The 13410-nt window shown below is 40.0% G+C and overlaps 1 protein-coding gene and 2 non-coding genes across 3 annotated transcripts in view; all 3 read right to left on the bottom strand.

Annotated features, from left to right (window-relative positions):
* Window positions 1–9907, bottom strand: part of SLC18A2 (solute carrier family 18 member A2) — a 29572-nt gene extending 19665 nt beyond the window's left edge. Inside the window, exons 1-4 of the mRNA XM_056849657.1 lie at window positions 9763–9907; window positions 5990–6341; window positions 1669–1727; window positions 9–92 (exon numbers count right to left, since the gene is read on the bottom strand). Of these exons, the coding sequence (XP_056705635.1) occupies window positions 9–92; window positions 1669–1727; window positions 5990–6341; window positions 9763–9883 (616 nt within the window). The 5' untranslated portion in view covers window positions 9884–9907. The remainder of the gene's footprint in view (window positions 1–8; window positions 93–1668; window positions 1728–5989; window positions 6342–9762) is intronic.
* A 2986-nt stretch (window positions 9908–12893) lies between these two features.
* Window positions 12894–12966, bottom strand: TRNAA-CGC (transfer RNA alanine (anticodon CGC)). The gene has a single exon. It is a non-coding gene; the product is annotated as a tRNA-Ala (tRNA).
* Window positions 12967–13033: 67 nt separating this feature from the next.
* TRNAA-CGC (transfer RNA alanine (anticodon CGC)) lies at window positions 13034–13106 on the bottom strand. Its single transcript has one exon. It is a non-coding gene; the product is annotated as a tRNA-Ala (tRNA).
* Window positions 13107–13410: the final 304 nt, after the last annotated feature.

The following is a 13410-nucleotide window of genomic DNA, read 5'->3' as shown; positions in this document are numbered from 1 at the left end:
GTACTTACCAGCTACTGAAGAACAAGAGGAACCTACTCCTTGAAGTGATCTTGCTATAAACAGTAACTTGTAGCTTTCTGAAAAGGCAAACACTGTGGAAAAGACAGGGATTTTTTTAAAAAAACCTCAGATAAAATCTAACCAGATTTAAACATCAAAGGCGCTTTGACTAATATCAGAATTAACTGAATTTAAACAAGGTTACTCTGTCAAAGTTATGTCACTTTCAGGGCTGTCTGAGGTGTGAAGGCCTGGAATTATTGCAAACATTCGAGAGGGGGGACACATAATTTTTATTTCCTGAAGACTGTTTTTCAGTTCCTTCCAATGGAAAAATCGACAATTTTAGGAAGTGCTGAAAATAACCTAATGAAATGTTTTCTCTTTAGGAATGAGTGAAATGTTTAAGACAAGGTTTAACTCAGTCAACATGCATAATATAGAGATTTTTGTATGACAATCTACATCTTTGGAGAATGATAATTCCTGTGTATAGTGCAGACAAAATATTAATTTTCCAAACACAGGAAAAAATGCCACCCACCCCTTCAAAACTGTTTTGTCTTTATCAACCACCTGCTAAGGCAATTATACAGAAAAGCAAGTATTAGGTGACATCTTTATTGAGGCTGCGTTTGTACAGGTATATTACAACACATTTACCATGAAAGATATCTCAAGAAGTGTGCCAATCAAGACAAAATTCAAATTCTATAGTGGAAATTCTGTGTTGAAAATAGAAAGGAAGAACCAAGCTCGTTTGAAGCCCCCTAAAGGGGACACTTACTCAACATACCAGGAGAAAGTCACAACCCAAGGAGACATACTGTTGAATGACAGGGAGGAATTCCACTTGTATCCCCTCACCACCACTTTATATATAGTTACTTAGAGAAGGAAGGAAAGGAGGAAGCGGCAGGATTTCCCCCACCTATCCTACTCTACTGCATGTCCAACTTTTTGAACTAGACAAAAAGAGAAACTATTTCAAGTTGCAAGCATGCCCAAAGATGTAGGATTGGATTCCACAATCCATGGGTGCAAGGATCACAGGATTTCTACCACTTTCCCCTCCCTCCCATTACCCTTTCCACCCCAAGAAAGTTTATTCCCAGGGTGCAGGGACTTGCTAATAACTGTGCAGGCCAGGCATCTACAATTAGAAGGCGAGAGGCCAAAGTTGCCCCTTTCTCTCCCTTCTGTAAGCAGAGCTCTGCTCATGCAAGACACAAAAAGAGCAATCTTGTTTTTGTCCCCCTCCCCACTGCAGCAGCCCATTACCTCATGCAAATCCCTGTGCCCCAGGAATATATTTTCCTGGAATTGGAAATGGCTGGGGGGGGGGGGGGATGGCAGGGAAGATACGGACTGTCAGTGTCTTCCACTAGCTGCTTTCAGGACCCAAGCCACAAAGTATCTACTTCTACACTAAAGTTATATGGGACTGTTACGTCCAATAGGGTAAGAAGCATTTCTAAATCAATTTCTGTTTTTTCTAGCTAATAGTCCCATTAACCTGATGAAGGTTTGAAGTATCCACGCAGCAAAGGGATATCTAATTACTTTATAACTGTAGACCCTGCAACATTACAGAAAAGTATATTTCCTTTCTAATCATCTCTTCTTTTACAGTATTTGGCATAAAGAAAGGAGAAAAACAGCACTTACTAATTGTTGAGACAAACATTATGCAAAAGCCAGCAAACATGGGAATCTGATAGCCTATTCTGGAAAACAAAACAAATACAATATTTAATCCTACTATTTATACCTTTGAATAAAAAAATATTTAAAATAAATATTATTTATTTCTTCATTTAGCAAATTCAGACCAGTTTACTAGGATATCTCAGTGGCTTTCCCTCCAAGCCTGATAAGCATCTCACTGTCTAACATTGAACACATGAAGCTGCCTTATGCTGAGTCAGACAGGTCAGTATTGGGGTTTCCCTCACAGCATTACTGTGTCAGTTCTGGCCTCATACTGATTCAATGTTTCTCATACTTTCATACTTTCTCCATAGAAATGCATTCAAAACCGTTTGTATTGGTTTTAATGGAGGAGGATGGGGACGACCACTTCCAGACCCCATAACTTTGAACCCCTTAACCCAATCTTCTCCAAACTTGGGGGGTCTTGCAAGAAGAGTCCCTTCTAGCTACCCTGAAAATGTGGGACTTCTACCTGCAAAAATGTCCCCGCAGGAGCCGCGGAAAGACATTCCCGATAAAGCCAAATTTTAAGGAATGGCAAATTCGGCTTTGCCAACCTCCCGGATTTTGCTGATTTGGTAAATCCGAACCATAAATTTACCGAAATGGCATTCATTTGGTATTTTTTCAGTTCGGTTTTTACCGAATCAACAGTCCTAGTTGTTCTGCCACCATATACTTCAAAAATGTATCATACACTACAAGCAAATACTATTTCCCAGCTGGTGCTTCTAGTAGTGGCCTTTCAGATCAATTTGAATGAATTCCCATGGTTTTTTAAGTTCTAGCATGTCCCCCATTGGGGTTCTCTCTCATCTTGCTTTCTTTGGTTGGCAGATGAGACAAGACTGCACCTATTCTTCCACATCTTTTGCCATACCAATAAACAAACTTTCAGAAACCTGGTGAAATGTTTTCCATATCCCCAGTGACCTGATGTTCGTTATCATGTAAACATTCTAGTACTCTTCTTTGTAAGGATGGTGGTATAACAATCTTGTGACTCTCATGAACAAGTAGGTTTGAAAGAGAAGCAGTGTTAATTTTGCCCTGAATTGTGCCAAATCTCCCCATTTTAGGTTTCTGTTTATGTATCTGTTGATACACAACACTCATATTCAGCATCCTTGCATTGTTCTTGGACCATGACCTCTTGGGACTAGGCTTGAATTATTTTCACTGCTCCTATGCTGCTGATGGCATCTGCAACCACATTCTACTTCCAAGTTTGTGATGAATTGTGAATGTATAGTCAGTTTGTGAATCCACTCAATAGATGACCATCTGGATTGTGATTTGTAAGCAGGCACTGCAAAGTACTATGGTCCAAAGTACTATGGTGAGTTCCCTGCCTGGTAAATAGGGATGATAATCTTTGAGAACCTCCAGTATAGCTAAACATTCCAGTTCTGCTGCTGAATACTTAGTTTCTCTCTCATTCAATTTCCAGCCACCAAAAGCTACTGATATGCATCTTCCCAGTTCATTTGTTCTAGAAGAAATCCTACAGCAATCTTTGAGGCATCATGGGTTACAATAATAATAATTTATTAGGTTTATGACCGCAGTCTTGGACCAAGGAAAGAGGGAGGGAGGGAAACACAAAAGAAGGATAGGAAACATAAAACGTAATAAACATAGCAAACATAAGACAATATTAAATTAATAGATAAAATTCCTAGCTAAAATAAACTGGGGCGGAGCGAACTGACTAAAAGTTGACAGAGGTAGTCATTGAAAGTTCTTTCTTCTTAAGTGCAATGGGTTACAATAAATGGGCAGGAATTCTGGGACTTTAAGGATTGAATAATTCAGCAGACCCTCCTTCAGTGACTCAAAAGCTGCCTGGTGCTCTGGCCCCACATAAAGTTGTTCTTTGTTAGCTGGAACAGCGATGTAGCCCTCCATGAGAAATCTTTTATAAATCTTCTGTAGAAACCACAGAACCTGAGGAATCTTTGCAACTCCTCCACAGCTGGCAGCATGGCATCTTCCATTCCCCCCCCCCCAAATTTAGTTTTTGTCTCCAGACCACTCTTATTAACAATATTTCCAGTAATATGATGAGATTTATTGCAAACTGACACATTCCTGGCCAGTTTAAATCCAGACTCTTTGTAATAGTTTCAGAATACTTTCCAGGCCCAACCAATATTTCCTGCCATGTTTTACAAAAACAGCTGAAGTAATCTAGGTAGGTAAAAATGTCGTCAGTTTCAACACCCTAGTAAGGTCTTCAACCTTTGAAAGGTACTGGAGGCATTCAAAATCCCAAAAGGCATTCTGTAGTACTGAAGAAGTCCATAGGATGTAATGAAGGCACTTTGTTCCTTGTCTTCTGGGACCACCTGAATTTTATTATATCCAGATACCAAATCAAAACTGCTAAAAACAACCCTTTCCTCCAGAATTTTTATCCAATGTACTGCCATGTTTGAAAGTGGACAGCTATTCCGAACAGTTACATTGGAGTCCAGTAGCATCTTAAGAGACCAACAAACTATTCAGGGTATAAGCTTTTGAGAGTCAAGGATCCCTTCATTAGATTCCTTTCTGTATTTCAGAAGTGCAAGGGCACCCTCATAATGACCTTTTAGGCGCTTGCAGAGCTGTTTGTAGGAACAACAATGTGCAATGGGAAACTGAGGTTAAATGTGGGAGGGGAAGAGGAAACAGTGGGCTAAGAGAGACAAAAGAAATAATACCCCACATGCATACACACACAAGTTTTTCCAGGTCTCCTGCTTGTTCCTTCCTAAAAGGAAACTTTTTAGAATTCAGAAAGCTCAGGGAAGGTAAAACACATATTTATTAACTGTATTTATACCCCACTCTCTACTCTCCCAAGTAGAAAGAGCAAGTATACTCCTTGCTTGATCAAAATCCCTGCTTGATACATTCAAATGCTGATGAGCTCCCTGCACTAAGAAAGGAAATGGGGAGCTCAACCGCCATCCTTGGTGAATAACGTGCATTCCACTCTACTCATTGCTAGTGAAGCTAACCAAATATTTCCTTGCACAATCTTAACCAAATCAACCTCACTATGTATTACCAGAATAAGCAATAAACTACAGACAGAGTTCCAGTGCAAATTCCCCATAGCAGATGGGTGAATGTCCCCACACTTGCAATGTGGAAAGGCAACTGTTTATCATCAAATTTAGTTTTGATTTGCAGATTGTAGCCGAGTTGCTGTGAGTGTTGTTAAGCTAGCTCTTGTTTTCACTAATATTCTTATGCTCTTGGCTTTGTTGATTTAGGGTTTCCAACTTGCCTGGAGAAAAATGTCTTATCCCTTTAATAGAGGCTTAATGAGATGTTATTTACTAGGTGATGGTATTTACTTCCGTGCCATTAACAGCTTCAGCTGCCCATTTCCACACATTAAGCCTTTATTAAAAGACAGGGCATTCTTCTCCAGGCCAGTTGGCAACCTCATATATATAAAAACAGAATTGCAATGACAGCTCATGTAGCAACATCATTGGATTGTCCTGCATGATCTGTTTTGATGGAGTTTTTCCAAATGAAGTCAACTACATTTTCACTTGTCAGTCAGATCAGATACCCACCTGCACATTGCCCACATACACTTCTGCTCCTGTTTTGGTCACCTCATGATGCAAATCCCATGCTCTGCCCCAAAGTCAACATTGCCAGTTCTATCTGGGAGTATTTCTTGACCAAAAAGATCAAATGATCACCACTGTGCAGGCCTCTTATTAACATATCCAACCAGCATTCAATTACTCAATTATCCATTAAATTAGTTTCTAACTTATAGCAAGACTCAGACAAGAGTATAAGACAGAAAGGAAGAAGTTTCTAATGTTTGATGTCATTCAGAGACTCTGCAGTCCTATGTTCCTATATTTTGTTTTCACATTAATTGATATTGATACATTTCACTAGTGTGTCATTTCTATATATTTTATTTCTGGTTCACAACGTCTACTATTTATATTGTCAGTTCCCAAAAGGTGGGCACACTTTGCACGAATAAATGCAGTTCATGCAGAGAAGGAATCAAATGAACTCATAAAAAGGAAAGGAAAGCTACTTCTTAGAAGCCCCTGTTATTTAAAAAATAGTGTACGATATGATACATGTACTACTCAAATACATATGTGAAAGCTGCCGTTAAAGTGCACAGGAACATAAAGGCAATGGGAATAATTAAGGGAAGAAGACAGATTCCCAGTTTGAAATGCAGATATATTAAATGACACATCAGAATTAAATACTACCTTTCTGTGTAACAGAAAAAGCATACCTATTTGTCATTGGCCCTATGAAAGGGTTAGTGATGAGCTGCACCGTTGCTTTGGAGGCAAACAACAAGCCGACTTGAACATTTTCATTCAGCAGGTTTTTGTCTTCCTTGGGGCAGTCAGAGGATGTCTTAGTCATATTTACTGCCATTTGCTGGGTCTGAGCATGATAAAAATCTCCCGGCCTTGTCCCTTCAGAATGATTTCCAGTAACCATTGTAGAGTTGTCATAATAGGAGAAGATACTTTGAAAACTGTCCAAGTTAAATGAAGCTGTCTCTGGCTTAATGGTTTGGACTTCTGTTGCATTTTTCTGGTGTTCCATGCTATACAAGTAACTGGGAATAATTGGCACTGTGGGGGGGGGGGAAATCAACCAAATAAACATGTAACTATCATGTAGAGGGGACATACACATGGCATTTTCTGTTTTCAACATAAATACAAGGTCATGTTTTACTGTATTAGACAAAACACATGAGTAGAGATTATGCAGGCTTTCTGGTAACTTTGTGTGGAACAATAGCTAATTCACAGCTATTTCATAAACTGGGCTGTTTACATTTCACATGCCATGTAAATAGGGTTTAATCTCTGCCAGGGTTTTCCAGACTTCAGTCACCATCTTTCCATGCAAAGGGGCTTGGAACACATTAAAAACAGACTTAAGTGTCCCTTGCCATTGAGTAAACAGAGACACGTCCCCACATCTGGGATTAGAGAAAGTGCCTAGTCGCAAACAGACATGAGTCCCAGCATCAGCTTTTGTAAACATTAAGCACTGAATGTGGGATGGGGTTAGAACTACAGAGAAGAAAGCCATATCCTGCCACATACTCTCACAAACACTCATAAGATAGTCAGAGATTAAGTAGGCTGATGCCAGGAGCCTGCATGTTAAATAGATAGTACTTCGAATACCCACGAAGGAGCTGGAAAATGAGAAGCAGAAGCCATGCTTTGGTAGTTAAAACACCACAGTTTGTAGTCAGCTTTCATTAACAACAGCATTCCTCAACTGACTAAAGTCCATTTTTCCAAGTTGTTTGATTTATGCTCATTCTCATAGACTATAAAATGATAATATTTTAAAGGAAAAATACATGTTTATAGACTTGTACTACATTGTTATAATTATTTTATCAGGTATAAATGCAAAAAAAGTTATAAATGAAAAGGAAGATGTGCTAATAAAATTCTGTTATATTAAATTTATTAAGCCAAGCTTAACAGTTTATTTCATTTCAAGTTAATCATCCTGTGAGTAAAGACTGATGCTCAAGCTATTCATAATTTGAAGAGTCAACAGAGTATGTGATTTGCAGTGCAATCCTAAACAGTTACAGTCTTCTAAATTCATTGAAATCAATTGGCTTAGAAACGGTGTAATTCTGTTGTCAGTTGCATGGTTAAAATGTTAAATGCATCCTAAGCATATTATTACCCAAAGGAAAAAACAAAAATGTCAAAAATAGTAAAAAAACAGTTGAGGCAACATGTTTTTCAAAATGAATAGCCATTCCTGTATATCAGATCTTTTGCAAGATACATCTGTTTACCAAGGTTAAAGTTCTATTTATTCAGAAAACCTATATATTGATAGACATACCATGTATATTACAAACAAATGGTATGGTGATACATTAACCAAGAAATAGTGGTTGTTAACTTTCAAAACAATAATTCAGAACCTCTTGTTTAAAAAACACTCCTATTCCATATTAACCTAAAGTTTTACTTTGAAAAATGATATATTCTAGATATCCCTATGTGGCAGACTGTGTTATTTGTTACAGCAAACTTTTTCAATAACATTCATTATAAAAGTGACATGATAGGAAAATGCATCCTGAATTGTCACTTAAGTGTGCAAGGGTGTATATGAAACCTAGCATTGAAACATTCACAAGTTAATGGATGTCAATTTCACTTTACAAACTGTATGCTTCAATGAGAATCAATGTTTCATTAGCAGCATTTTGAAACACTGAAGAAATATATTTTAGAGTATGACAGATGGATTTAAATCACCAAGAAAAACATTTCTAATTGTTTCTTTCATGTATTTTCTGGGCAAGTATGCATACTACTTAAATTGCCATAACAATATAAGTATGCAGCTAAATTGAAGGTTTTGTACTACCAAAGGAAATAATTCATGACCTCTGGTGACACAGCCCACATGCCTTTTGTACCACTAGAAGACTGGGGAGTAATTAAGGATTTCTGTTTGCAAAAAAGATCACAGACTGTCAATTCGCAGCTAACCAGAACTTGAAATAAACAAAGCCTTGCAAACCCACTTCAAACCACGCTTTTAGATTCTGGTTTGCATGTCAAGGTATTATTGCCCATCTAAAGTCACAACAAACCAGACAAACTTTCCAAACGAAGGTTCGGAATTGAGCCAATGTCTTCAAAGTTAACACTCAGGATATTCTAGAAACAAGAGGTGCTTGCTACAAATTAGACAGCACCCCATTCTTTTGTGAGATGGAAAGTAAACCTCCATGCTCTTTTCTTGTTTATTTACTATTTCTAGTTTGCCTTTCTCCCAAAAGAGCTGTAAAGTGGACAACAAATCACTTAAAACACCAACTAAGTTATATATAAACAGTGGCCATAAAAATGACAATATTGTATAAATATTTATAATTTTCACAATAATAAATAAAACAACAGACTCATTGTACCCTGTTTACAATGCCCAGCCTCATATTTTCTGCTCTGGTGCTTTCTTTTCCAGATAGCGTTTGATACTGGATCGTGGATTCAGTTTTAAGAGACCAGGTCTGTAAGACTTTAACATGTTTGTTTAAAATGAAATCTTAATTTAATTGAAAACTGACAATTGCATACAATAGTTTATTAAGCACCTTGCTTAGCTTTTAAATAAAATTATTTCAACCACTGTTTAAATACTTATATACATATGTAAGAAGTTAATAGTTTGTCTGTAATACACCTGAGAATATCAAGTTCAGCAACTACTACATGGTAACAGTTTCACTTTTCTCATGTTTCTTCATGTTTACGTTTACTATATTGTGAACATGTCCTTACTTTTGCATTCTCAAGAAGTAGCAATGGCTACATGAGCAACTACGTAAAGCAGTTAGCTTGCCACAGCACAGTTAAAGCAGGATACTTGTTATCCAAAGTTAATAACACTTGTTTCAACTTTGCTTGTATGAGTACTCAAGCAAATACAGGGACATGTTGATTTAAGGTGACATCACTGTGGGTAACCCTAAATGTTTATATTTTGATACTGATCATACTGCTCTGAAGTCAATAGTGTCCCCCATTGAGTTCAAATGTGTTAGCAGAATTTATTTTGCTCACTGACAATGGATCAAAAAGAGAGAGAGAGAGAGAAGTTCTACAAGTTAATTAAATGTTGACTGAATACTGTGGCTTTGCAAACTCATAAAACCAAAGAAAACTATCAAGAGGAAACATACATCTTAAGTTTTATCTTCCCTGTCATTTTGGTTTGTAAGACTACAAAGGAAATAAAATGTGGTAGAGATAACAATGGACCGGTATTATTTTGGGCTTATAAATAACTTTTTGCCAAAAAAAAAAAAAAAAAAAAAGGCTGTAATTTTTGCAAATAGAAATAAAAGCAAAATAGCATAATAGTTGTGTAGAAGGGGGAAAATGCATGTATTCTGGGAATATGGCTTTAAAGACTAGAGCAATTACATTCAGTATAATCTGTGTGCTTTCATGTATGTTAAATAGGATGTAAAATTTAAAATATTCTACATACCAACTACAGTAAGCAACATGTTGTCCAAGAGCAACGCAATGAAGACAATCAACAAGATTAGTTTCCGAGATTGACGACTCTCTCTGAGCCAGCTGAGGACACTGAATTCACGCCAAGCCATTGTTTATCTTCCCTTGAGTAATGGCTTATACTGCAAACAAAAAGGATATTTAATGCAAATTCAAAATAAAGAAGCATAATCTCGTGCTGTTTTCATGGCATTCTTTTTAAGGGAAAGCACAATTCCTGATCTACAGCCACTAAAGGTACCTGTGTTTACTCCATGCTCAGGCATAAGATGTCAGGCGCTGCTTCTACATTTGAGACTTACTCATAATCTCTGGCTAAAGTAGTATTTTTCTGTGATCGGCAATGAAAATCAAATGGTTAAGCTTTCAGTGATACTCCTCGATATTACCCTTCCAAATTATCTCAACAAAAATGACACTAGAAGGGACAGGAGTCTGCTACTAAAATAAGCGTACTAAAATAGAGGAAGAATAGAAATACAGAGATAAATGTTGCCTGGACTGGTGTAAATGCCAGATACCTCTTGCTTGTATTGTTTGCCATTTCACTTCTATGTTAATCTCTCTGCACATATTCCCTTAGGCAAAGAATACTGAGCGCTCAGCACTGAATTAAAAAAAGTCTCCAGTATGAACTGTGGTCAGCAGATATCAAACTCATACAAATCTTTTCCACTTGCTCAAAACTGAATCCTCATTCATTCCTGATCCAATATTCAATATCCTAAATATTACAACTTAAATTTGCAGCATGCAAGGATGGAGTCAGTTGCTCTTGATCATGGCTGAGTACACCCCGTACTCCCAATAAATTCTTGCTCTAATTTGTTATCGCTCACTCTTTTTAGCAACTCTTCATGATAACTGAGAGACAACTACAGGAGTGTCAGATTACTAACACATTTCTTCTCAGAGCCCCTTACCTAAAGAACCCCAGAAACAAATACCCCCCCCCCCAACAATGCTAACTCCACTGCTGGAAGTCAAGCTGCACAGCAAAGACAACTCACATAAGAAAAGAAGGAAAGAGAGTCAACAGAAAGATGAAGACCACACCTCAAAGAAGATGCAACCCTGACCTCCCCCAAGAAGGTGATAGGTGTGCAAAGCATTTACTATGCCAATGACTACAGATTGTCCCTCCTGTTACATCTACAAATAGGACAAATGTGTACTGGTTTAATAACCCTTTCCTACTCAAGATGTAGGACGTTATCTCCTAAACAAAGGATACGCAGTTGGTACACTGTTGGCCACAAATTCCCAAATGCAGGTAAACATGGTTGTTTTCCCAGCATATTTTGGTTTTCCTGCATGGCAGAGATCCATAAAAATGTGTTTGCCTTGATACCACCTTCCAAGTAAGTCTTGACTGTAAACTTCATCAGAATAAGATGGAGGAACAGTAGGGGAGTGGCGCTCCCTTTCATCAGAACTGGTCCTGCATGGATCTTTGCCACAGACTAAAATGTGTCTCATAATAGAAGATGAGGCATTGGTGTATGAACTAACTCATACCATTCCTCACTTGTAGCTCACTAGCTTTCCCCCCCCCCTTTCCTCCCACTGTCCTCGCTGATGGTTAAAGAAGGGGTACTGGAAATCAAGCTTTCTTCAAAACCTTGCACTCTGCCCTGCGAGTTCTACCTCCTAAATCTTACATATCAACTGTGAACTAAGAACACTCTGTACATGTTTGGAGGCACTCTTCTCTTATTTCCACACATCTCCAGTCTCAGCCTTGGCACCCAAAACAGACTCCACATTTGCACCTTTGTTCAAATTAAACCAATCCCTACCTTGGACCCACCAGAGGGTGTCCGTGAATGGAAGGGTATCTGTCCACGGAGTGTTACTTTTTCACTCCCCCCCCTTCAACTGCAGCCCCAAATGCACCTGAAATGCTGCTCCTTTCTCCTAGTAGCATTTCAGCAAGCATTTTGCACGGCAGAGGTAGGGGAACCACACTCCCCTATGGAAATCCAGCGGTCCACAGAAATGCTACGGAGTATCCGAGGCACTGGTTTTCCCTCATACTGTTTTCATTAATGTACCCCTGCTTTCTCCCACGTCTATCAGCCCATATTCAACTGCTGCCGTACCCGATAACCCCCTTGTTCAAGAATGGATATTTTCAATTTTATGCAGACAACCAGGGACTTCAGTGCTAGCTTCAATTTTTGGAGCCATGGTCCAGTCTATTTTTCTATCTCTACAGATATCACATTTGTATCCCATCCCTCTTCCAGGGAGCTCAGAGCCCCATAGATGTTGCTCTCATGCTCTCCTCCATCCTTACAGGAACCCTGTGGGATATGTTAAGAGACGGTGTCTGGCCCAAGGTCATAAGCTGAGCATCAAGACTTGGGGGGGGGGGAGTTCCCAGGTCTCCCCATCTCAGTGGGGCACTTGAACCACTAGAGCCCTTGGCTAGATGGCTCTTCACTTGCTTCTTCCTCTGGCCAGGCTCCTGCAGGTCGCTTTCACACATGCCAAATCATGCACTTTCAATGCACTTTGCAGCTGGATTTTACTATGTGTAAGTTTTGGCAAACCCACTTGCAAACAATCATTAAGGTGCATTGAAAGTGGAAGAAAAGTGCATTATTCAGCAGGTGTGAAAGCGCCCGCACTGTTCCCTTCCCAGTACCCTGAACACCCCCCCTTTTCTGTTATCTCTCCTTCCGCCTCCAAAACAGTCTTTCCCTCCTCGCACCATCCCTCACAGTCACATAAGATCATCGGGACCAGCCAAAAGAGCACAAAACATTGTTCTAGCCTCAGGGCTCACGTGAACAGATGAAATCGCCTTGTACTGAATCAGACCCTTGGTCCTTCAAAGTCAGTATTGTCTGTTCAAACGGGCAGCGGCAATCCAGAGTCTCAGGCTGAGATCTTTCCCATCACCTACTTGCCTTGTCCCTTTAACTGGAGATGCCGGGGATTGAACCTGGGACCTTCTGCATGCCAAACAGAGGCTCTACCACTGAGCCACGGCCCCTCCCTACAGGTATTTACATCTGTTCTGCTCAGACCGGCAGCAGCTCTCCAGGGTCTCAGGCAGGGGTCTTTCCCATTACCTACTCGCCTAGTCCCTTTAACTGGAGATGCCAGGGATTGAACCTGGGACCTTCTGCATGCGAAGCAGACGCTCTGCCACTGAGCCACAGCCCCCCTTCCATGGCTCTCCAGGGTCTCAGATAGAGGGCATTCACATTACCTACTTGGCTAGTCCCTTTAACTGGAGATGCCGGGGATTGAACCTGGGACCGTCTGCATGCGAAGCAGACGCTCTGCCACTGAGCCACAGCCCCCCTTCCATGGCTCTCCAGGGTCTCAGATAGAGGGCATTCACATTACCTACTTGGCTAGTCCCTTTAACTGGAGATGCCGGGGATTGAACCTGGGACCTTCAGCGTGCCAAGCAGACGCTCTCCCGCTGAGCCACACACCTCTTCCTCAGCCCGGCTCTGGAGGGTGATGTGGGAAAGTTGCAAGCAGGACCGTGCGCGCTGTTTCCGCTGGTCCTGCTCAAAGGGACTCCGCGGCTTTGGGTTTGACCCCCGGCGGCTGCCCTCCCCCCCTGGGCCCTTCGGCTCCCCGGCCCCCTTCCTCCCGC

This window comes from Euleptes europaea, chromosome 5 (genome assembly GCF_029931775.1).
Source record: "Euleptes europaea isolate rEulEur1 chromosome 5, rEulEur1.hap1, whole genome shotgun sequence".
NCBI classification, from domain to species: Eukaryota; Metazoa; Chordata; class Lepidosauria; order Squamata; family Sphaerodactylidae; genus Euleptes; species Euleptes europaea.
The sequence above is the reverse complement of the archived record's forward strand: the minus strand, read 5'-3'. Positions and strand labels throughout refer to the sequence as shown.